Below are 21960 nucleotides of genomic sequence, written 5' to 3'. Positions count from 1 at the left end.
GGCGCTTTCTCTCTCTCGAGAGTAACAGCAAGTCTCGCGATGTGATTTTTGCCTAGCGACTGACAACAAGCTGGTTGGTCCGAGTGACAACTCTGAAGTCTCCTGACCTGAAATTGAAGCGAGACCCCAGTCCTAGGCTGGGGCACTTTTCATATAGTGGAGACGGATTCAGAGGGGCTACAGGTAAACCACTTCCTAAACAACATTCCTCCGTAAACTCTGTGAACTTTGATAAATGTCGATAATGGTAGAGGGGCTTCAGGCCTTTTGTTCATAGGGTCGCTGTGAGTCATGCTCGACTCGAAGGCAGTCAACATCAGGTAATTCGTACTCATCGTGGCAGAAAGGTAAGGGCCTTCCTTCCTCCATCCTAGAGGAATGTTAGAGGACTGCCCTTCCCTCTACTGACCGCTACTTTATGTCTGTTTCGACTGTCCCTTCTCCCAGTCTCCAGCCTTCTCCCTACGATCTTCTTTTCTTTGCTTCCTAAGAAACTAAAATGGATACTTGCCTACAAGGCAAGGACTGAAGAGGTGGGCGACGCTTTCAGTATTATTAGATGAGATCGAGAGACTCTGGGAGACTCCTCTCCCAGAAGTGACCCCAGAGACAGAACTATTCTTAGCACCTCTGCAGCTTTCCCTGAGAAATAATCAGCCCTGAGAAAATCAGAGGGGAGAAGCACCATCTACAGAATACCATTCTGTCCTTGTGCGAGTATCTAACAACTGCTGCACAAATTGGATGTCATTTCCCCCATGATTCCCCTGTTCCTAAAACCGGTTAGTAGCAATTCCTAAATAACAGCTGCAGTAGAATTACCTAATAACTTAACGTGGGCCAGAGAAGCCTTAAGGAAAGTTTGGTTGAGGGTTAAGGTGTAATGCAAATTTGGGTAGTTGGAACCAATGCTAATTTAGAACTGCACCTCCAAAGCAGCATGCTTTATGCCCCATGATATTTCTGTCTCCTTTCTCTTAGACCAAGATTGTCGAAAACCAGACATATGATGAGCGTCTAGAGATTAACGACGCCGAAGAGGTTGTAAGTATTTATACTCCAACCTCGAAGCACCAAGGTAAGAGTGGAATGAAGAGAGAAATGCCCCTCAAAAACGAGGATGGATTTTTGGTTATAGAGAAGAAGTTTTCACTTTGTATCAGAAAATTGCCTTGTAGAATCAAGTTAACTTGCTGATGTTTCAGGTTTTTATCTAGTTAAGAGGAGGGAGAAATGATGCCTCTCAGTTTGCAGGATCTTCCTTCCATCCAGTATAATTTATCATCATCTACATACAAGCATGTTAGTGCCTGTGTTCACAATCTGCTCATGGCTCACTTTTTTTTTTTTTAAGAAAGCAACTTAGGCATTTCTTTTTTTAATTTTTCTTATTGTGATGTCAGTGAAAGTTTACAGAGCAAACTGGTTTTCACTTCAGTTCATACACATTATATTTCACTGCACTGATTACAGTCCAGCTTTGTAACAACATTCTTCCCTCCTCCTTCCTGTGTTTCCTGTTTCCAGCCATTCATCTTTTCTATCCCTTCTTGATTTCTGAGTTTTTTTCCCCCCTCTAGAGCTGTCCTTTTGCTCTTGTGTGGTTGATAATTCCAAGAATATTCTAAAAATATTTTCAGATTATTCCTGGTGCTACTTATCACCTTTTAGTTTCTGTTGTTTGCCTAGAAGTCACATATTTCAGTTCTGGCATTAAAACCTACTAAGGGCTGTAGTTTTGGGGATACCACTAGTCTCTGTGGAACCAAGAGGCTTGGTCCTTTTTTTGTTTTAAAGCTTTTGAGTTTGTTCCACATTTTTCTGTTATTCTGTCAGGGACTTTTTACTGTGATGCTTTTCACAGTGGTCAGCAGTGGTGACCAGGCACCATCTATTTCTCTTAGCCTCAGGGAATGTCAGGATACTGACATTCATGTGGTCCATTAGTTGTTTAAACCAATAGTCTTTGATTTTCTTCATTTTTTTGCTCTGATCAAGGAGAAATCAATAGTTGTACCTTAGATGACTGATCATAAACTTTTAACATCCCACCTACTATTCAGAAAAGCATCATAAAGCATTTTACCTTAGGCTATGCTATACAAATTGACCTTATGGTTTCTAAGACTATGGTACTGAGGTCTTAGACTCAAAAATCTGTCTCCTGGAAGTAGTTTGCTTTTTTTTTTTAAGATACTTCCATAGTATGTCCATAACCAGAAGTACCAATTGAAATCTAACTAAAATCTAATGTTTTTTGAGAACTTAGTGACATCTGCTTACTCAGTAGACATTTTTTTAATGCCTTTAACATGCTGTTATGAAAGGCACTGTGTTACATAAAAGTTACCCCTGCTATGCTAATGTTTATAATTGTGAGAGACAGATAATGAATGAGTAAACTGTTAAACATAATTATAAATGCAATAAATACATTGATGTAGACAAAGAGTGTGCAGTTAAGGAGAATAATGACAAGGAGAAGGACTCTTTAAAAAAGTAGCATGGTCAGAGAGGTGGCATTTAAATTGAAACGAAAAAATCAGGCCAGGAAAGAAAGTTGGTATTGAAAAGGCAACAGCATGGGCAATGTGAAATGCCCTTCTGCCCTAGGCCAGAAAAACCTAAATGAAGACCAGTATATGGTAGGGGAATAGTGTGTGGTCAGATCAGAGACTTGGGCAGGAGGCATAAGAAGAATAATTTTGGAGGCTGTGCTGCTGCTGTATGTGAAATGGATTGAAAGATTCAAAGGTGAAAGTGAGCAACCACTTGGAAGGGCTGTTGCAATGACAAGGGATCTAACGTGTGACACATTAAGCTGCTTTCGAAAAACATTGTTGATTCTAATCCACCAGCTGTATCTCAGGAGAAATAGAACTCTTTCTCCTTTCCTTAAGATGTACTGCCTTGGGAGCTGATGGAGGGTCACTATGAGTTAAGACTGACCCAGCAGCAGTAGGTTTTGATGTGTTGCCATGACTGACTTGAGATAATAGTTACTTGGACTGTGTTGAAGAAGTTGAGAACAGCAAAGACAAATATAAAATATTTCTAGTGCATGCACTAAGGCTTACAAAGATTAATTGTGGTTCTGTTGAGTTAGAGATAAAGCATGACACCCAAGCTTTAGACTTGCACTCTTATTGGATATTCATGTTATATTTATTTTTCTGTTTTGGCTGACTTAGTAGTACCTTCTCTCATTCCCCTCCCCCAGAAAAAATGTGTTTAATTTGCATTTATTTGATTGAGAACTCACTTATTGTGTTTTGTCCCAGTTAATATGTTGTATTTGGTTATTCTGGTTATACTTTTAATTGTTCAGTACATCTGTAGTGCTCTTACATTATGGATGGAGCGCTGGTGGCCTCATCCATAGAGTCATGCTGTTAACCCAAAAGGCGAACCTTCTGGTGGTTCAAATCTACTAGCGGCTTCAAGGGAGAAAAGGTGGACAGTCTTCTCCCATGCTTTTATAGTCTTGGAAGCTTAATGGAAGGTCAGCTATGAATTGGCTCTAACTCTTAGACAAGGAGGGTTTTTCTTAAAAAAGACTTCTTTTGGACTCTAGTTTAATCTAATTTAATTTAATCTATTTTATTTGAGGAAAAGTTTACAAATCACATTGGGGTTTTTTTCCAGACAATCATTTATAGGCAATAATTATAGATTACATTTCTTATTAACTGTTGTTTGCCGGGTGTTGGGTCTATTTTCCCCACACATGTTTTCTCATTGAATCCTTAAAAAATCCAGGATGGTAAATGTTGTTGAACCCATCTTAGAGGTGCGGCTACTGAGACTGAACATTAAGTCATTTTGTCCAAGTGATTGAGTTGCCCTTTAAACTTAGTCTAATAAGTATAAATTCTGGACTCTTCTCTTTACTAGTTACTAACTTCATTTTCACTGACGTAAACTAAGGGCAGAATTTGTATTTTTTTAATATGATGATAGATGGTTTCTTGGTGTAATGGCATAGTAAATAAATACTTAGTAACTTTATCTTGAATTGAAATGGCAGAGTGATGCCTAGAATTGAGTCTCCTTTAGATAGATGTTCTTATTCTGTTTCTGCATAAAATGTGGTAAACTGAAAGTTCTTGTCTTTAAAAGTCATTTTGACAGTAACTTTAAAGTGAAAACTTTTCTTTCAAGGACCTCCTCATTCTGCCTGTCTTCCTAACAAGACTATGGCTGATAACAGCAGTGATGAGTTTGAAGAGGAAAATAACAAGGTGCAGTATAACCCATGCTTTCTTGTTTGTGGAATTTCTGCTTTGAGCTTTCCTTAATTGGTTTGAGATGCACAAGCTCAGTAGTAAACACTCTTTAACATTCATCTGCAGCAATTGGGTACCCATGAGCTCATCAAGGAAAATGTAAGAAGTCTACAATTCTAACTCTCTTTCAAGAGTAAAGCCCACCCTTACAGTTGATGTTGTGGTGAGGAATTTCAGAGTGTAGAGCAGTGTTTCACAGATTTTGCTGATCATAAGAATGAATGGTAGATTAGATTAAAAAAAATACAGATTCGCCGTCTCCACTTAGAACTATTGAATCAGAATCTGTTAGAGAGAAGCTTTGGAAATAGTATTTTTAATGAGTGAAACCAGCTTATTCTTATAATCTGGCAAGTTTGGAATTAATGGCTTAGGCAATACTTCTTTAATGATGCTGCCGATATTTTGTAAAAGAGACAACGCTGGTATCCCTCTGCTGTTCTGTGAGCCTTAAGAATCAGTTCAGTTTCAAAAGAAAGGTCGGGAACTACCTACAGCTCCGGCCAGGTAGGATGTTAGTGTTGTGTGTGTGCTCGACTTAAATCATTCTGTTCCTTCTTTGCATACAAGTCCAGCTTGTATTTTAATTGTCCTTCAAGTACAGACACTGTAGATGATAAGGTGAAGAATATTTGAAGTAGTACAGATTTCTTAGAGATTAAAAAGTAACATTGTAAGGTGACTTCACTCACCGTTATTGTGCTATTGTACTTAAATATGGAAATGGAAGTGTAGAGGGAAGAAAATAGTCTGTTAAAACCTTGATTTCAGTACTTCTTATACTTGGGTTTTTATTTTCAAAACTGATAATACAGTGGATAAGTTCATATTGTTTTTACCATTTAAACAACAGGTAATTTTTTTAGGCATTTATCAGTGATATATAAGGCTTTCCCCATTATATCATGCTTGAGTTTTATAAAGAATTACTTGGAAAAAGTAGACAAAAGAAAAGTGAGCAATTCTCCTAAGTTGACCACCTGATTTTTATATATCTCCACTCAATTCTTTCCTCTTAGTCTCTTCCATGCTGTGACCAATACTCAAGGCATTTCTCTTCTCAGTTTAGATGCTCTCAGAATCAGCAGGGAGGTCTGTTTTCAAGTTGACAGTGATTTTAAAAGCTCCCCTTGCCAGAACTGTTAACTAGGAGATTAAGAATAAGTCTAGGAAATTTTGAATTAAGAACATTATAGTAGCTTCTTACCAACTGTGTAATGTTTTGGTGGCCTAGTGAATAGGGAGTTGTGCTGCTAACTCAACATGAGAAGTCTGAATCTACCACCTGCTCAGAGGGAGAAAAAGGAACATTCTCTTCCAGTGCGGTGTGTAGCTTCTGAAAACCTGCTGGAGGATCAGCCATGAGTCAATTCTGACTCGATGGGAATGAGTTATTGTTGTTCCACTGTATATTAATAAAGCTTAATCATTGAATAAATTGTACAGCTGTATGTCTTTAGGGAGCACTGGTGGCCTAGTGGTAAAGAGCTGCAAGAAGGCACGTGGTTTTAATTCACCAGCTGCTGCAAAGGAGAAAGATGGACAGTCTCCTGTGTGATTTACAGCCTCTAAAACCCCCCTGGAGGGTGTTGAGGGTCAACTATGAGTCGGTTCCAGCTCCATAGCAGAGAACAACACTATGTGCTGTTATCTGTCAAACATATTACCAGTTGGTTAGAATTTCATCTGTGTATAATCAGTATTAATTTTAGAGGAAATTATGGTCAAACACAATTTGTATTCTGTAGAATGTCATAGTTTTATGTGCCTCTAACTCTTTTAACAAAAAACAAAATATTAAACTATTTATTAAAACTAGAACTAAGTATTTGTTCGTTTCAGTATAAACCATATGAACACTAAGCTTTTAAGACCTACTTTTTAAAGGGGACCAATTGGTCATCCTTCAGGTTCTAAGGGAGGGCATGCCACAGGCTGCAGGCCACAGAGGCAAAGACACGGACCCCGTCCCATCTGCCCCTACGAGCCCCAAGCACCAGGCCCCTTCTCATGGACTTGAGAGGGTGGGATGGTATGTAGAGAGCCAGAAGCTCAGAAAGGTAGGTTGTAATGCCAAGAACATACTAGTCTCTTATTTGAAATAGAATATATAGGCACTGCATTTAATTTATGGGGGAAGAGAAGAGAAATAGGAATAGGCTAGATTCTCTTTGGAGAAAAATATCACCAAATAGGAATGGAAAATGTATTGTCTTTGGATCTGCTGATCAGAATTCAGGTATAGTTTTGAGTAGAAACTTTTACCCCCATGGCTATAAGCACCTTATTGTGGGCTATCTCACAAATTAGATACTAAGTTCTCTTCCTATGATCTTCTAAAACTTATCCTTCCTGCTTCATCTTCTGTTTCCCTGTTTCCATACAAAATAATTAAGAGTTTCCACCCTCTAGAGTGAGTCCCAAATTTTAGGGTTGAATGAGACTGGATAGTTTATGTGGAACTCTCTAGAGCACTTAAGTGACAGGTACAGTAGACTTAAAGCAGAGTCATTATACCTGTTCCTCAAGAAAAGAAATACAATGTGGTTATAGAAAGTAAGAGCCCTGCCTATAGTTGAGCAGGAGTAGAAGGCTCTTGAACCCCCTCTGGGGGGGTGCCACCCTGCTTTTCTGGTGATTTGGGGCCAGGTGGTGCAGTATAGTTAAAACGGTAGGAGGGAACTAGGCAAGGTAAATTCAAAGTTCTCTTTATGTGACTTGACAATGCCCGCCCTGCCCTCCCTCAGGAGAAGAAGAAGACCTCACAGTTGACACCTCAGCGGGGCTTTAGTGAAAAGGATGATGATGACGATGATGATGACTCATCCGAAACAGATTCTGATGAAGATGATGATGATGATGAACATGGAGCCCCTCTAGAAGGGTGAGAAGAGACTCATTGCCAAGGACACTAAAGGCAGGGAGGAAATGTGTCTTTCAGAACATTCTTTTGATTCCTTCTATTTAGGATTTTCAGATGTCTCACAAACACAGCATAATGAGTTCTCATTTCTTTCTGACTCCACTGCCTCATTGAGTCTTATTTAAAATATTTGTAAACTTGGGGAATGTATGAAGTTTTTCTAAGTAAATATATAAGATGGCCCCTGCTTTCCAGGAGCCCACATCCTGGGGAAGAGAAAATAGACTTATATTGTTCATAAGGTCCCTATGAGTCTTAGTCAACTGAAAAGCACCTAACAAGAGTGTAGCAAGGAAAACAATATATATGCACACAAGCGTCTCTCTTTTCAACTCAGATCCCTTTGGCATAGGTAAAGAAGAGATGCTTCAGGAGCCCATCTTGAAGTAAGATCTTCCTGGAGAAGCTTTTTAAAAAAGTTATTATAGTGAAGTCACAAAACAAATGAGTTTCCCATTCAATACACAATTTGTTTTATGACATTAAGTCTAATCTAAATGTAATCACTGTCTTCTCACTTCTTCCCTGTGATTCTCATTTCTATTAATCCTTCCATCCTAACCCTTCCTGTCTTCTGGGCTTTATTGAACAAGTACTGCCCTTCTGACCTTCTGTGGTTGGCGATTCTGAGGAGTAGGAGTGTCCCTGATGGTTCCCATAATAGGCCTCTCTCTTACTTGGCTAAAAGTGAAGCCATGGGGTGAGTTTTGCTTTGATTTCTCCTGGACTAGGCATAAAGGCATAAATTAAAGCCTCACTTTTTTCCAGTCCTGCAGGCTGATTAGTCACAACCTTTGAATTTTGATCAAAATGGATATAAGGCCCAGCCATTTAAAATTTAAAAGTTAGTGGTTAAACAAATGATGGATAGCCAGTTAGTGGAATTCTGTCCATTCAAGTATGAGGTAATTTGTGCATTCTCATTCATTACTTTGAGTTGGAACAGACTTATAGCTGACCCTCCTCTGGCTTTCTTAGTCTGTAAATTGCATAGGAGGAAACTGCCTGTCTTTCCTTCACGGAACTGTTGGTGAAATCCAGCAGCCAGCAGGGGTGGTCTTTGGGTGAGTAGCACACCTTCCTACGGACTGTGCCACCAAAGCTCCTAGATTCATTACTGAGGAATAATCTCTTAAGAAATATTATCACATTTTTAAAAAAGATATAAAAGAGTATTTATGGTGTGTTTTTGTGAATATTAAAAATTATATCTGAAGGATATACTGAAATTTAAGAACACCAGTTACCTTTGGTGTAGAGAACTTAGACACAGGTGGGAGGGAGATTTAGCTTTTTATTGTATACTTTTCCTTCCTCTTCTTTTGTATCATACATATGCATCACTTATTAAATAAAGCAGTCTGATAAAAATAGGCAAATATCTAACTTCCAGGCTGATTTCCCATAATCAGCTGTATTCTGAGGAAACGTAAATTATAAGTCATTAATTTTTTTATTAAGCAACATCCTCCAAAGAACCTTATTAATAACTCATAAGGTGTTTTACTTCCTCAATAATATTCATTACATTTTACTTGATTATAATTAATCTTCTATGTCTTGCTGTTTTTCCCATATAGTATGCATTTTCATATATCAGCATAACTTATATGTACTTGTTAAATGATTTTTATTCATTTCTATATACTTAATCATCTCCCAAATCTTAGATATTTTATTTCCTCTGAGATTTTACTATTATAAATAACATTGTTCAAAGCAACTTTATGAAAACTTTTTTATGGGATAAACTGTATGTAGGGAATTTAAATCCCATATTCTACCTTCTGTTTTCATCTCTTTCAGTCACAAAGAGAAAAAACTTTGTATGTTACACTCTAAAGTCGAAGAAAATTATTTACATGTTTCTTTAGCTATTTGTCATTGTCCAACATAGTTGAGAGTTAATTATAATACATATTAAAGTTGCCTTGGAACTGCCCTTCCCTTTAAAAATTTTTTTTAAAAACCAAGCAAAGTACCTAGTGAAGGAGGCTGTAAAAAGAGCAAGGATAGTTTGGGGACACTGGAGTCTGACCTCTACAAACTCCACAAGGGGGAACTGCCCCTAGCAACAACATTCACTCCGCACACTAATTCCCATGAGGTCAGCAATGTCCTCCCACACTCATGCACCACACCCACCTACTGCACTGCACCCACCTACAGGGTCCTAAATATATTGCAGTGACCACTCAGTGTTTACAGAACCATACTCATGTTTATGGTGTTTGCAAGATATAATCTCTGAGTCCAGACAGTGTCTCAGTTACGAGCTAGATACAGTCCCTGGCACAGGAATCTCTGGCCGTGAAGGGATGCACACTGTATTTTTTTTGGTTCTTCTTCTTCTTATGTTTAGATACCCAGTTTCTGCTGCTGAATCTGCTCAGTGTAATGGTTAGCTGAGCCAGTCCCCTTGTGGATAGCTGAATACACTCCATTTGCATGAGGAAGAAATGGCTCATACAGCTGTTGATGTAGGCAGGTCACATATTTTCAAAGCAAGTAGAGTTGAGGTAACTGGACCAGATTAAAGACAGTGGTCTAGGAAGCCAAATGTTTAGCAATAGACCCACTACACCATAGAGGCAAAAGGTAGATGCAGCAATGTCTGATTGATCTCATTCTGCTATCAGAGATATCACAAGTGTATGGCTTAAACAAACAGAAATTTACTTTCATTCCATTTGAGAGACTAGAAGGCCAAATTCAGGGTGGTGTCTGCTGTAGGCAAAGGCCCTATCTGTCGGTTGTGGAGGAAAGCCCTTGTTTCCTTCAGCTTTAAGCTAGGTGTCCTCTGGAGCCCTCATGTATTCTGGCCTTTGTCAATGTCAAGGAGTCTTCTTGCACAAGTGCCTGGCTTCCACAGGACAGACTTCCACTTCTGGTGATTATTTCCCGATTGGTCTGAGCACCCCCCCCCCACCCCATGCCAGTACCAGCTTGCTTTATTTTACTGACATCAGCCTAGAAGAACTCCCTGTTAACATCTAATTAGATTGTCATGGGCTTTGGGAGTGTGACATTCCACCATTAATCCTCCTTCAATGATTTGGTTTATCAGATAATGGAGGATCATTGTTTAGCTTCCACATTATATACATGTATTTTTGGTGGGGGCCACAGTTAAATCCATGACAGGAGTCATGTATTCTGAGATAGAGTAGCACATAAGCTAAACCAGGACGGTGTAATATTCATTCTTGGCTTCCAGTCTCTAGTGGTCTTTTTCTTTCCCCAGGGCCTATGATCCTGCAGATTATGAACATTTGCCAGTTTCTGCTGAGATTAAGGAGCTTTTTCAGTATATCAGTAGGTAAGTGACTAGATCCTCCCATCGTCCTTCCACCTTGTCCCTAATAATTCCTTCTAGTCTGAAATAAGGGAGCTATGGTGGCTTTAGTGGTAAGGAGCTGTATTGCCAACCCAAAGGCGTTTGAATCCACCAGTTGCTCTACAAGAGAAAGATAGAAAGATGGACAATCTCCTGTGTGTTGTACAGCCTCCGAAAACCTGCTGAAGAGTCAGCTATGATTTGGTTCTGACTCGACGGCAGTCTGAAAAGACTACTTTAGATTTATTTATTTATTTATTTTTTTAGCCTGAATAATAATGTAATTTTCTGCTGGTTTTTCTCCATCTTCCTTTGGCAATATCTCATTAGGTACACACCTCAATTGATTGAGCTGGACCACAAACTGAAACCTTTCATTCCTGATTTTATCCCAGCTGTTGGGGATATTGATGCATTCTTAAAGGTACAGTCAGTACATTCTTTAAAAAATTATTCTGACCTCTTTGTTTTGCTAACAATTTCACCAGCTTCCTTGACTGTTGTTGATATTGTTGAGTTACTTCCAACTCACAGTGATTCTGTACAACAGAACAAAACACTGCCCAGTTCTATACCATCCTTGATAGGTTTGAGCCCATTGCTACAGCTCCTGTGTGACTGCATTTCATTGAAGGGTTTTTCCCTCCTGACCCATACATTATGAAGCATGAGGTCCTTGTCCAGGGACTGGTCCCTCCTGATACCATGTTCAAGATACAAGCATGGCTCATTTTATTGTGCTCTACTTTCTGTACCTCAGATACTGTGTTTTTTACAAATTGAAGGTTTTATAGCAACCCTGCAGAGAACAAGTACATCAACAGTGTTTTTCCAACAGCATGTTCTCACGTTGCATCGCTGGGCAACATTTTGATAATTCTCAAAATATTTAAAACTTTTTAATATTGCTCTTGCATCGTTCTTAGACTACAGTGTGGTTTAACATAACTATATGCCCTGGGAAACCAGAAATGTCCTGTGACTCACTGTGCTGTGACAGTCAATTGGTTTGGGTGGTCTAGAACTAAACTGACAGTTCCTGTGAGGTATGCCTGCTTGTGAGACGACGGCTCACCACCTCACTTCTAGGGACCCTTCTGGCTATACTTCTTCTGAGACAGATTTCTTCTTCTGGCAGTCTGCAGTGTAGTCAGTATTCTTGACAACACATAATTCAATGGCATCATTTCTTCTCTTTTTTTAAAAAAAAATTATTTTATTAATTTTAATGAACATTTACAGAGATTTTGGATTTCCATTTATTCATTGTTGCATTTTTCTCCCTCCGCCCCCCCACCCCCCAGTTCGCTCCTCTCTTTGAAAAGTAAAATTCTTTTTTTGGTATACAATCCTCCCACATCCCTCCCACTGCCCGGAGTACACTCCACTATGCAACCTTAATTCTGGACTCTTGTGATAACCATAATACCCTATCATATATCGCTTTTAAATGTTCTCTCCCTCATCTGTTTCAATGCAGTATACATAATTTATCCAGTTGTTCTCAGTCCTACCCCAACCCTGATGTCAGTCCCATTCTACAACAGTGGCACCATGCAGTATTTGTCCTTTTGTGACTGAGATATTTCACTCAGCATAATGTCCCCCAGAGTCACCCATTTTGAATAATATTGCATGAGTTTCTTGTTTTTCAATGCAGCATAGTACTCCTTTGTGTGAATATACCACAGCTTCTCTATCCATTCGTTTGTGATGGGCACTTAGGTTGTTTCCAACTCCTTGCTATTGTGAACAAAGCCATGATAAACATGGGTGTGCATATATCTGCCTGGATGTCCGTTATATTCCCCGTATTGGTATATTCTCAGTATTGGAATTGCTGGGTCAAATGGTATCTCTATTTGTAATTTTTTTTATAGTCATTAGTTTTCTTTATTAGATTACATAGTACTATAACTTGGTTACTAGTTTCATTTTACAAAAGCCAACCGTAGTGTCTGCATTTGGTTGACTGTTGAAGACTTATATAAACTCAAACATATCATAGAGAATAAAAACATTTTCAGAAAGAAACATTCTGAGTTTTCTTATATTATGATCACCTCTAGAACTGTAACTCAAAGTCTTTAAAAATGTTGCTAGATAATTTTATTATACTAAAGCAAATGTAAGTCAATATTAAAAGACACTCTTCATAAAGTCTATATAACCCTTAATTCTTTTTTTTCCTAATTTTTAAAAATTTTATTTTAATAATTTTAATGAACATTTATAGAGATTTTGGATTTCCATTCATTCATTGTTGCACTTTTCTCCCTGCCCAGCCCTCCCCCTCACCCCCCCATTTGCAACTTTTTGAGAAAGCACCACATGACTTTCCACAGTGGTTGCACCAATCATTTCTTTGTTGTGTTAAGTGCCATCAAGTCATAGGCGACTCATAGTTACCCTATGAACCAAAGTCCTTGACACGTGCGTGCGTAACTTTCATCCTTGCTCCAGGTTCATAGGGTTTCCGGAGGCAAGCTATAGTTATGGAAGTGGATACCACTCCTGCTTCCATGCTTGTTTCAACCGGGGAGCGCCACCAAACACTGTCCACCATAGGTAACCATATCATATTTGATTCATCAGTGTCACAGTGTTCAGCTTCACAGCGACCACAAGTTACCTCTGTATGGCAAGTGGATACACCAGGGCTATACAACCTAGAAGACTGTTTGAAAAAAAAATAATGAAAAACAGGCCTGAGAGCCGTGGATTAGCGTCACCCACCTTTGGCTTGGTAGCACCGCTTTTGGTCCACTAGGCCAACTGGTCTCTCTCTTATGTCGTCTTCTTTAATCACTTTCCAATCTTTTTTTTTCCCCCCAATCTTTTAAATGCATAATGTTGAAATGGAAAATGCCATGGCTTAGGTCTGGTAAAACTTAGTCCCCAGAGTGATTATCTTTGTTTTTTTTAACAACAACAACAACAATTATATATGTAGTCTTCATTTCATTTTTAACCTTGTTCTTTACCCCAAGTTACACTCATTGCTCTTAGATAGTACTTCTCACATAAAACTTTTCATGCATTGCCTCTTAACTGACCATGGCATCAGCTTTGTATTTCATCTCCTATTATCATGTATGTTTTTCTAGATGGTATTTAGTACAGTATGATTTACACGAATGCTTTTTAATACTAATGATGAACATTGCTTTCTCTTCTCCTTATTTGAAACTGCACTTGTATCCCTATAGTCTGCGTCCCATTTTTCTCTGTCCTTTCTTTCTTTTCCCTTCACCAGGTCCCACGTCCTGATGGAAAGCCTGACAATCTTGGGCTGTTGGTATTAGACGAGCCTTCCACAAAGCAGTCAGATCCCACTGTGCTCTCCCTCTGGTTAACAGAGAATTCCAAGCAGCACAATGTCACGGTAAGACACTAGCCTGTGCAAGCCCCAGCTGAAGTGGCTGAGAGCCGGAGCCTCCCTTGCATTTCTCGGGTTGGCTTATCATCAGTAAGGATTGCCATAGTTTCAGCTCGGTGCTTTTATTTTTGGGTGCAGATAGACAACAAGCTTAGCTTTAAACCAAAAGGTTGGAGGTTTGAGTTTATCTAGGGACACTTCAAAACAAAGTCCTGGTGATGTTTACCAAAAAAATCAGCCATTAAGGGAGCTCTGGTGGCCCAGTGGCAAGAGGCTGCACTGTAGTCCCAGAGGCATGCAGTTCAAATCTACCAGATGCTCTGCTGGAGAAGGAGGGGCAATCTCTTCCTACACCAGCTGGATCCAATTTGACGGTACACACCCCACACACACACACCCCAACCATTAATAATTCTGTGGAATGCTCTTCTACTGTGAGCACACACGGGCTTGCTGTGACTGAGGGCCAATTCGGTAACAACCAGCTGGTTTTTATTTGTTGTGTTTTATTTATTTTAAAAAAATTATTTTAGCCCTATTTTTTGTAACAGCTACTTTTAAAAATATTTATAATCCATGAAATTCACCATTTTAAAATACACAAGTCCATCATTTTTAGTTTGTCCGTAGAGTTTTGTACTCATCACAACTATAGCTAATTTTAAAACATTTTCATCATCTCACCAGACACCTCACATCCATTAGTGGTCGCTGTCCCTTTCCCATGATCCTCTCCCCTCATAACTACATCATTCTGTTTTATGACTAATTGATAGTTCATTGTATGGTTATATCACATTTTGTTTATCCATTCACCTGTTGTTTCTGCTTTTATTAATACAAGTCTTTGAGTGGACATACATTTCAACTTTTCTTGGATACATATGTAGGAGTGGAATGACCAGGTCATGTACTAACTCTGTGGTTCATGTTTTGAGGAACTGCCAAATTGTTTTCCAAAGTTACTGCACCATTTTACAAAACCTCCAGGAATGAATGAGAGTTCCTATTTCTTTAGCCTCTCTCAGTCCTTGTTATTGTTTGTCTTTCCATCTGTAGCCCTTCTGAGTGGGTGTGAAGTAGCACAGTGTGGTCAGTCCAGCCCTGTTGACTTGCACCCTGTCCATAGCCCTAGCATGTTCTGTCAAGGTTTCCTATAACCTTCATTTGGTTACTCTCAGGCTTCCCTTTTCAAAGGGAACCCTTGTGTGTCAGACACCAGATTTGATGGAGCTTCTCTGCTGAAACAAGAGAGCTGCTTCAGTGCTGCCAGCAAAACTTTACCCTTATTTTTCTAGCAACATATGAAAGTAAAGAGTCTAGATGATGCAGAAAAAAATCCCAAAGCCATTGACACATGGATTGAGAGCATCTCTGAGTTACACCGTTCTAAGCCCCCTGCGACTGTGCATTACACAAGGTAAGAAAATTCTAATGCTCCCACAGTGACCCACACTACTTTTCATTACCTCTGAGACTGTCACCCTTGAGAAGAGACCCAACAGCTTGGGCTGTATTTCATCTACCCAAGGTCCTATGGGTCTTAGTTACAGACTCAGATTGCAAACAGAAACATTATGATTTACTTATCACTGAGCAAACTCCTTCAAACCCTCGGCCCTGGTTAAGTTAGGTTTTCCAAAACTTAGGCTCTCCTGAAATCCTGGTATCTCCAATGAAGAGCCTCTCTTTCTTCCTAGAATATTTTTTTATTATACGGTTTTATTATTATTATTAATTTTCATGAAAATTTACAGAGATTTTTGGATTTGTATTCATTCATTGTTGAACTTTTCTCTCTGCCCACCCCTACCCTCTACTTTGTTCTTCTCTTTGAAAAATAAAAGAAAAATTCTTTCATTGTTATACAATCCCTCCCTCCAAGTCCATTCCACTATGCAGACTTTGTTCTGGATTCATGTCATGAGAATAATATCTAATCATATATACGTTTTAAACACTTCTCTCTCTCATCTGTTTCAATGCAGCATACATATTTATCCCATGTTCCCTTTAACAACAATGGCACTATGCAGTATTTGTCCTTTTGTGACTGAGATATTTCACTCAACATAATGTCCTCCAGGGTCACCCATTTTGAATAATATTTCATGAGTTCCTTGTTTTTCAATGCAGCATAGTATTCCGTTGTGTGAATATACCAGAGCTTCTCTATCCATTCGTTGATGGGCACTTGGATTGTTTCCAGCTCTTTACTATTGTGAACAAAGCCACAATAAACATGGGTGTGCATATATGTGCTTGGGTGGCAGTTATGGTTTCTTTAGGGTAAATTCCCAGTGGAATTGCTGAGTCAAATGGTATTTCTTTTTTTTGTTAATTTTTTTAAATTATTATTAAATTTTATTAGTTTTAGTGAACATTTACAGAGATTTTTGGGTTTTCATTCATTCATTGTTGCACTGTTTTCTCTACCCTCCTCCCCAGTTCGTTCTTCTTCCCCCGCCCCCAAATGTCTGTTTTAATTGTACAATTGCCACAGTGCTTGTCGAAGCCAGTTCTGATTAATCTCCTTTGTCAGTGTGTCCTTTGCCATTCCCTATCTCTCCTCCCTGAGAGAGCCTTCACCCTGATTCATAAGGAAAAGGGGATGGCATATTCTCTTAGCTACTTTGTGCTGAAAAGGGACACTGTAGGTTTCAGGGTGAAGGTCTTCTCTCACTACTCTAAAGGGCCCCTTTGGCAGTAGGAAACACATAGACTATTATGGAGATTGATTTTGGAATTTAGATTTACTGTTATCATTTGTGCTTAGCCGTACATGTTCATATCCTTGAAGATGTATCATGGAAGTGTTGCAGCCTAGAAGACACAAATTTAACTAACAAGTTAAAAGTACATGAGTCAAAAATTAAAAAGCAATAATATTCCGAGTAGAGGTTCTAATAGTGGCACAAATCAAGTTACAGAGGGAAGGTGGTTCTTACAATAAAAGACCTATAGACTAGCACTTTGTCTATTATAGTGTAGAGGCTAGGAACCACAAGATGTAGAGGCTCAGCTATGTCATTTATGGTTCTTAAGTCCTAGAGCAAATTCTATCTACCACTGGGTTGTTTTACAACTTGGAAGTTCGAATGCAAGGTAGAGGTAAAGTAAGGAACTGCTTATGAGGTTTTCCGTCCATTCCAACAACTAAGAAATAGTGAGAAAAGTTGGGACCTCAGAAGGCTTTTAGGACCAATTAGTAGGCTCTGTGTCCAGGAGAAAATGAATATACTTACCGGTAATGTTAATGCTCACCCACAGCTCTTCTGGGAGGGTCTAAATCATTGAAGCTCAAATGGTATTTCTATTTGCAACTTTTTGAGAAAGTGCTATACTGCCTTCCATAGTGGCTGCACTCATCCTAGAATATTTTGACTCATAGGTTACTGATATCCTCCGTGTGTCTTTCTTTTCCATATTTAATTCTGTACTTTTAGGCCTATGCCTGATATTGACACGCTGATGCAGGAATGGTCCCCGGAGTTTGAAGAACTTTTGGGCAAGGTGAGTAGAGAGTAGTAGGAGCAAAAAGAAGATAAGACTTTCACCATAGGGTTTTCCCAGTGGGTTCTCCTTGTCCTTGTTCTTATTGTCCTTGCTGCGTGTCATTGAGTCTATTTTGATGTATAATGAATGACCCAACAGGAAGGAATAGAACTGTGCCATACAATTTCTTAGGTTAAAATCTATATGGGAACAGATCTCTTATTTTTTTTCTCCCTTTTGTGGAGCAGCAGATGGATATGAACTGCTAACCTCTTGGTTAGTAACTAAGCACTTTAACTGTTGTGTCACCAAGACTCTTCCTCATTATTATCTCTTAAATTGAAGTAAAATTTACAATCAGAGAAATACCCACATCATAAATCTACAATGCAGTCAGTGTTCACCAGCTGAAGATACTTGTGTAGCCAGCACATTGGTTTAAATAATTTCTAGCACCCTAGACATCCCCCCGTTTTCTCACTACAAGGTATCCCCTCTCCTGATTTCTAACAGGTAGATTAGTTTCACTTACTTTTGTACTTTATTTAAAACATTGCTGCACACTTTTAAATTGATGATCGTGCTTAGAAACACATTTCTCCACCCCTCACCCCCCACCCCCTGAGGTATTGCCGTCATTTGCAGCAATGTATTAAACTGAGTCATACAGACTAGGCTCTTTTATGTCTTTTTCCTTTTGTTCACGTTCTCAAAACCAATCATGATAATTTAGGAAAGAGAAAAATGGAAGATTTGCCAACAGAAGCATATAAAATGGTAGAAAGGGTAAGAGCCAAATATATAGTGGCACAAAATAATCCATAAACAAACCCATGCATATGTGGGAATTTGGTATAGAAGAAAGGTAATATTTTAAATGAGAAGAGGTAGAATGAAATTGTGGTGAGGTGATTTGCTATCCATTGGTGAAAAACATGTATCTGTGTTAACCATATGTTGTTGCTGTGTGCTGTCGAGTCGCTTGTGATTCATAGCAACCCTATGTACAATAGCTCTGAACCCTGCTTATCCTGTGCCAACCTTGTTGCTGACACATCTGCCCTCATTACCCCAATCACTGAATCAATCCATCTCATCCAGGGTCTTCCTCTCACACGTTGTCCCTCCACCCTTCCAAACATGATGTCCCTCTCTAAGGACTGGTCCCTCCTGGCAACATGTTTAAAGAATGTCAGATGGAGCTTCAGAATCCTTGCCTCCAAGGAGCAGCCTGGTCTCACACTCTCCAAGACAGACCCGTTTGTTGATGGTCAATGATACATTTAATATTCTTCTCCAGCATCACAACTCAAAGGCATCAATTCTTATTCTGTCATCCTTAGAGATTTTCCAGCTCTCTGATGCATAGATTACTGAAATCCAAGTGAATTAAAGAGCTAATGTAATTTTTTTTTTAAAAAGGTGGAGAGTCAGGAACAAGAGGAGGTGATAGGATGTGTGACTAGTGGCCTCCATGAGCAGTTACCAGCAGATGCACTTGGTGCCTGGCTGCATTCACAGATCCTGTGACCAAAGATTCTATTGAAGAATCCTGATCAAAAAGGAGAAGATGCAGAACATAATTTAACTTTTTCATGGGCTCCAGGCTTTATGGAGTAGTAGAGGCTAAGTGAACACCAAAACCAAGATAATATTTTCATTTTAAACCATAAAAACCACCCTGATATCTTAAAATCAAATAGTAGCTTAATAGTAAAGAATGTCTGTGTTGAGCCTTATGCCCTTGTGTGATCTGTCTATACATAATCAAATGAGTAGCAATTTGAAAGGTTAGATAGGAAAATTAAGGGACAGTGAATTATGTTAATAGTGAGGCTGTGACTCAGAAAATGAGGGTGAGAATGGTTGTACAATTTGAAGATGTGATCTGTCACTAAATTACACAGGTTGAAATTGTTGGATTGATGTGTGTGGTATGTATATTCTCAATAACAACAACCAAAATAATATTATAAAAATAAACACAGAGGGGAAAAAATGATTAAAAGTCATTGGTTTTTAAGTTTACAGTAAGATTCTTTTTTATAGGTCCAAAACTTTAAACTTACAGAATTTTTTATTTATATGAGTATAGATATATTAATTTTTTCTGTTCATATAGGTGTCCGGGTGCCATTAAACATTATAATTCTTCATTAATCAACAAAGGAAGAGCTGTGGCAATATATTTTATTATGAAGTACTTTTCTCTTGGCAGATCATTTGCTGTTTTAATAGTTAATGAGTATCACCAACTCTGTTTAACTGGTCAGGAGGAAAAAAAAGTCCTTTGCTTGGCGAAGTGTGTTTTTTTGGTTCGATTTTTTTATGGAAATGACTCTTGCTATGAACCAGTGAAATGTCGGCCTTTGATTTGAGTCTGACTGCTGTTCCTTCCAGGTGAGCCTGCCCACTGCAGAGATTGATTGCAGCCTGGCAGAGTACATTGATATGATCTGTGGTGAGCACCCCACCCCTGCCCCATAGTCTTCTACCCCATGCCCCCAACCCACCCTGGGCTCGGCATACATTTATTTCAGGCTTTTAAAAGGTTTGTTTACTCTGAGAAGATAGCGTCTTGAGTTACAGCCAGTTGTTTTGTCTGGTAATACCTAGGGGTAATGTTTGGGTGTAAGTGACTATCTACTTGGGTATAATACCCCCCAAAGTGATAGGAGTCATCCACAGAGGGGATTGGTGATCCTAACAGGAATACCCCATGATTTCCATGTTTCAGCTGGACTTGTTAATGGATATTCTTTTTCATGTCAGCCATCCTAGACATCCCTATCTACAAGAGTCGGATCCAGTCCCTCCACCTGCTATTTTCCCTCTACTCTGAATTCAAGAATTCACAGGTAAGACCAGCATCAGGGATTAGCCAAAGTTGTACTGTGGAGCTGTGTGTGATTGTGTGCTGTGGGTCTGCAGGACGTTTCTGCCTTCAGGTTCCGTGACTCTCTCATTAGCCCTGTAATTAGAAAGCAATGAGGAGGCAGGAGTGGAGCTTTCATAAGAGGGAGAGCGTGTGAGAGATGTGAGGCTCACGTGAGGCCAGGTAAGAACCCACAGAACACACATTCTTAGAGGAGAACCAAGTAGCGTGATGAACAGAAGTGTGATTAAAGAGGAAAAGGGGGTTTTACTGAAGGGAGGTGTGGCAAATTTCTGAATGTTTTTCAGAAACTGCATTATTAAGAAGTTGTTTTAGAAATGGATTTGAGAAGAAATTAGTATTTAAAGGATTGTGAACAGGTTAGTTCTTGTTAAATGTAGCAGCACATTCCAAATCCTCATTGTCCCCTCTCCTTTCTTGACAGCATTTTAAAGCTCTGGCTGAGGGCAAGAAAGCATTCACCCCTCCATCCAACTCTGCCTCCCAAGTGGGAGATGCAGAGACCTTGGCCTTCAGCTAAGACACCTCCCAAGTCTGTTTCGGGATCAGCCTGGATCTCTTCAACTCTGAGAACGAGAGGTCATCATCAGCCTGCCTGGCTTCCTTGCTGAGTCTCAGCTTGATGCAGGGACACTTCCCGGATTCCATCTGCCAGAGCACAGCAGATGTATGTTAAGTGGCTTATGACTGTCTCTGATTTGCTTCCTTTAGGAGTTGCTCTTCTACACCACTGTGAAGATTTGAGTTAGAGTTGCAGTTTTGACGATCATAAGAAAGAAACTCAGATTGGGAGGAAAGTGTAAATAAGATGTTTATTTTGGATGGGAGTGGAATGTTCTATTTCATTCTTAATGTTTATTGTCAAAGATTTTATAAATAAAATTTTTCCAGGTTATTTTGCTCTTCTAGAATAAAATGTTTATTGAGCTTGAGACAGAGATAAGGTTTTGGCTTAGTGAAAGACATTAAATGACTAAGAGTTTGAATAACCAATTTTGTTGAATTTTCCAAAGCTGGCATGAGGAGGAATAACTTTCCTCTTAGAGTTTCATTTTTCCACAGGTCCCTTTACAGGCTCCTTCCTGTCTCGCTCCAGGGCCGTTTGGTTTGGTTTCAGGGAGACAGCAACCATTGTGGTCCCAGTGAGCGAGAACTGTGCCCTGAGGTAGGGCAGTGATAGTGGACAGACTGGGCAAATCTTTGGGAAGTTACATTGGCCAAGCTCCAGTTAAGAAATCAAATCATGTTAATTAGGTCTAACAAAGGGGGTTTAATAAAGGAACTTGGTTGCAAAGGTGTTGAAGGGCTGAAGGAACAAAAGGGAGGCTGGAGGTGGTTGCACTGCTGGTGCTGGAAGCAGAAGACGTGTTACTGTAGCTGGGTCTTGAATGGCTGAGAGGTGCCATCCTACAGCCTCGAGTCAGCAGCCGTGCACCACTGCTGCTGCTTCCTCCCTCCCACTTTGTCATCTTCCCTTCTTCCAGGGCTTCACATCGGGGGGAGTTAGCAGCAGGCAATATAATGTGTAAAATAGAGTTGTGGGGCTCCCAGCACCAGCTGTACAACACAGAGTATAGAACAGACTGTATGGGCCTGAGAAGCAACAGATCAAAGTAACCAGCAGAGGTGACAGGGAAGCCACAG

General features: G+C 39.4%; 1 protein-coding gene across 1 annotated transcript; it reads left to right on the top strand.

The window, feature by feature from the left end:
* Positions 1–987: 987 nt before the first annotated feature.
* Positions 988–20836, top strand: IFT46 (intraflagellar transport 46 homolog (Chlamydomonas)). Its single transcript, XM_006890831.1, has 12 exons — positions 988–1078; positions 4162–4241; positions 6197–6346; positions 7034–7170; positions 10454–10528; positions 10877–10970; positions 13803–13931; positions 15224–15345; positions 17372–17438; positions 19821–19881; positions 20193–20278; positions 20741–20836. Exons 2-12 carry the CDS (start codon positions 4197–4199, stop codon positions 20834–20836), a joined length of 1062 nt encoding a protein of 353 aa, XP_006890893.1. The 5' UTR covers positions 988–1078; positions 4162–4196.
* Positions 20837–21960: the final 1124 nt, after the last annotated feature.

Source organism: Elephantulus edwardii, unplaced genomic scaffold (genome assembly GCF_000299155.1).
Source record: "Elephantulus edwardii isolate Elephantulus edwardi_28Jun2011 unplaced genomic scaffold, EleEdw1.0 scaffold00093, whole genome shotgun sequence".
Taxonomy (NCBI): domain Eukaryota; kingdom Metazoa; phylum Chordata; class Mammalia; order Macroscelidea; family Macroscelididae; genus Elephantulus; species Elephantulus edwardii.
The sequence above is the reverse complement of the archived record's forward strand: the minus strand, read 5'-3'. Positions and strand labels throughout refer to the sequence as shown.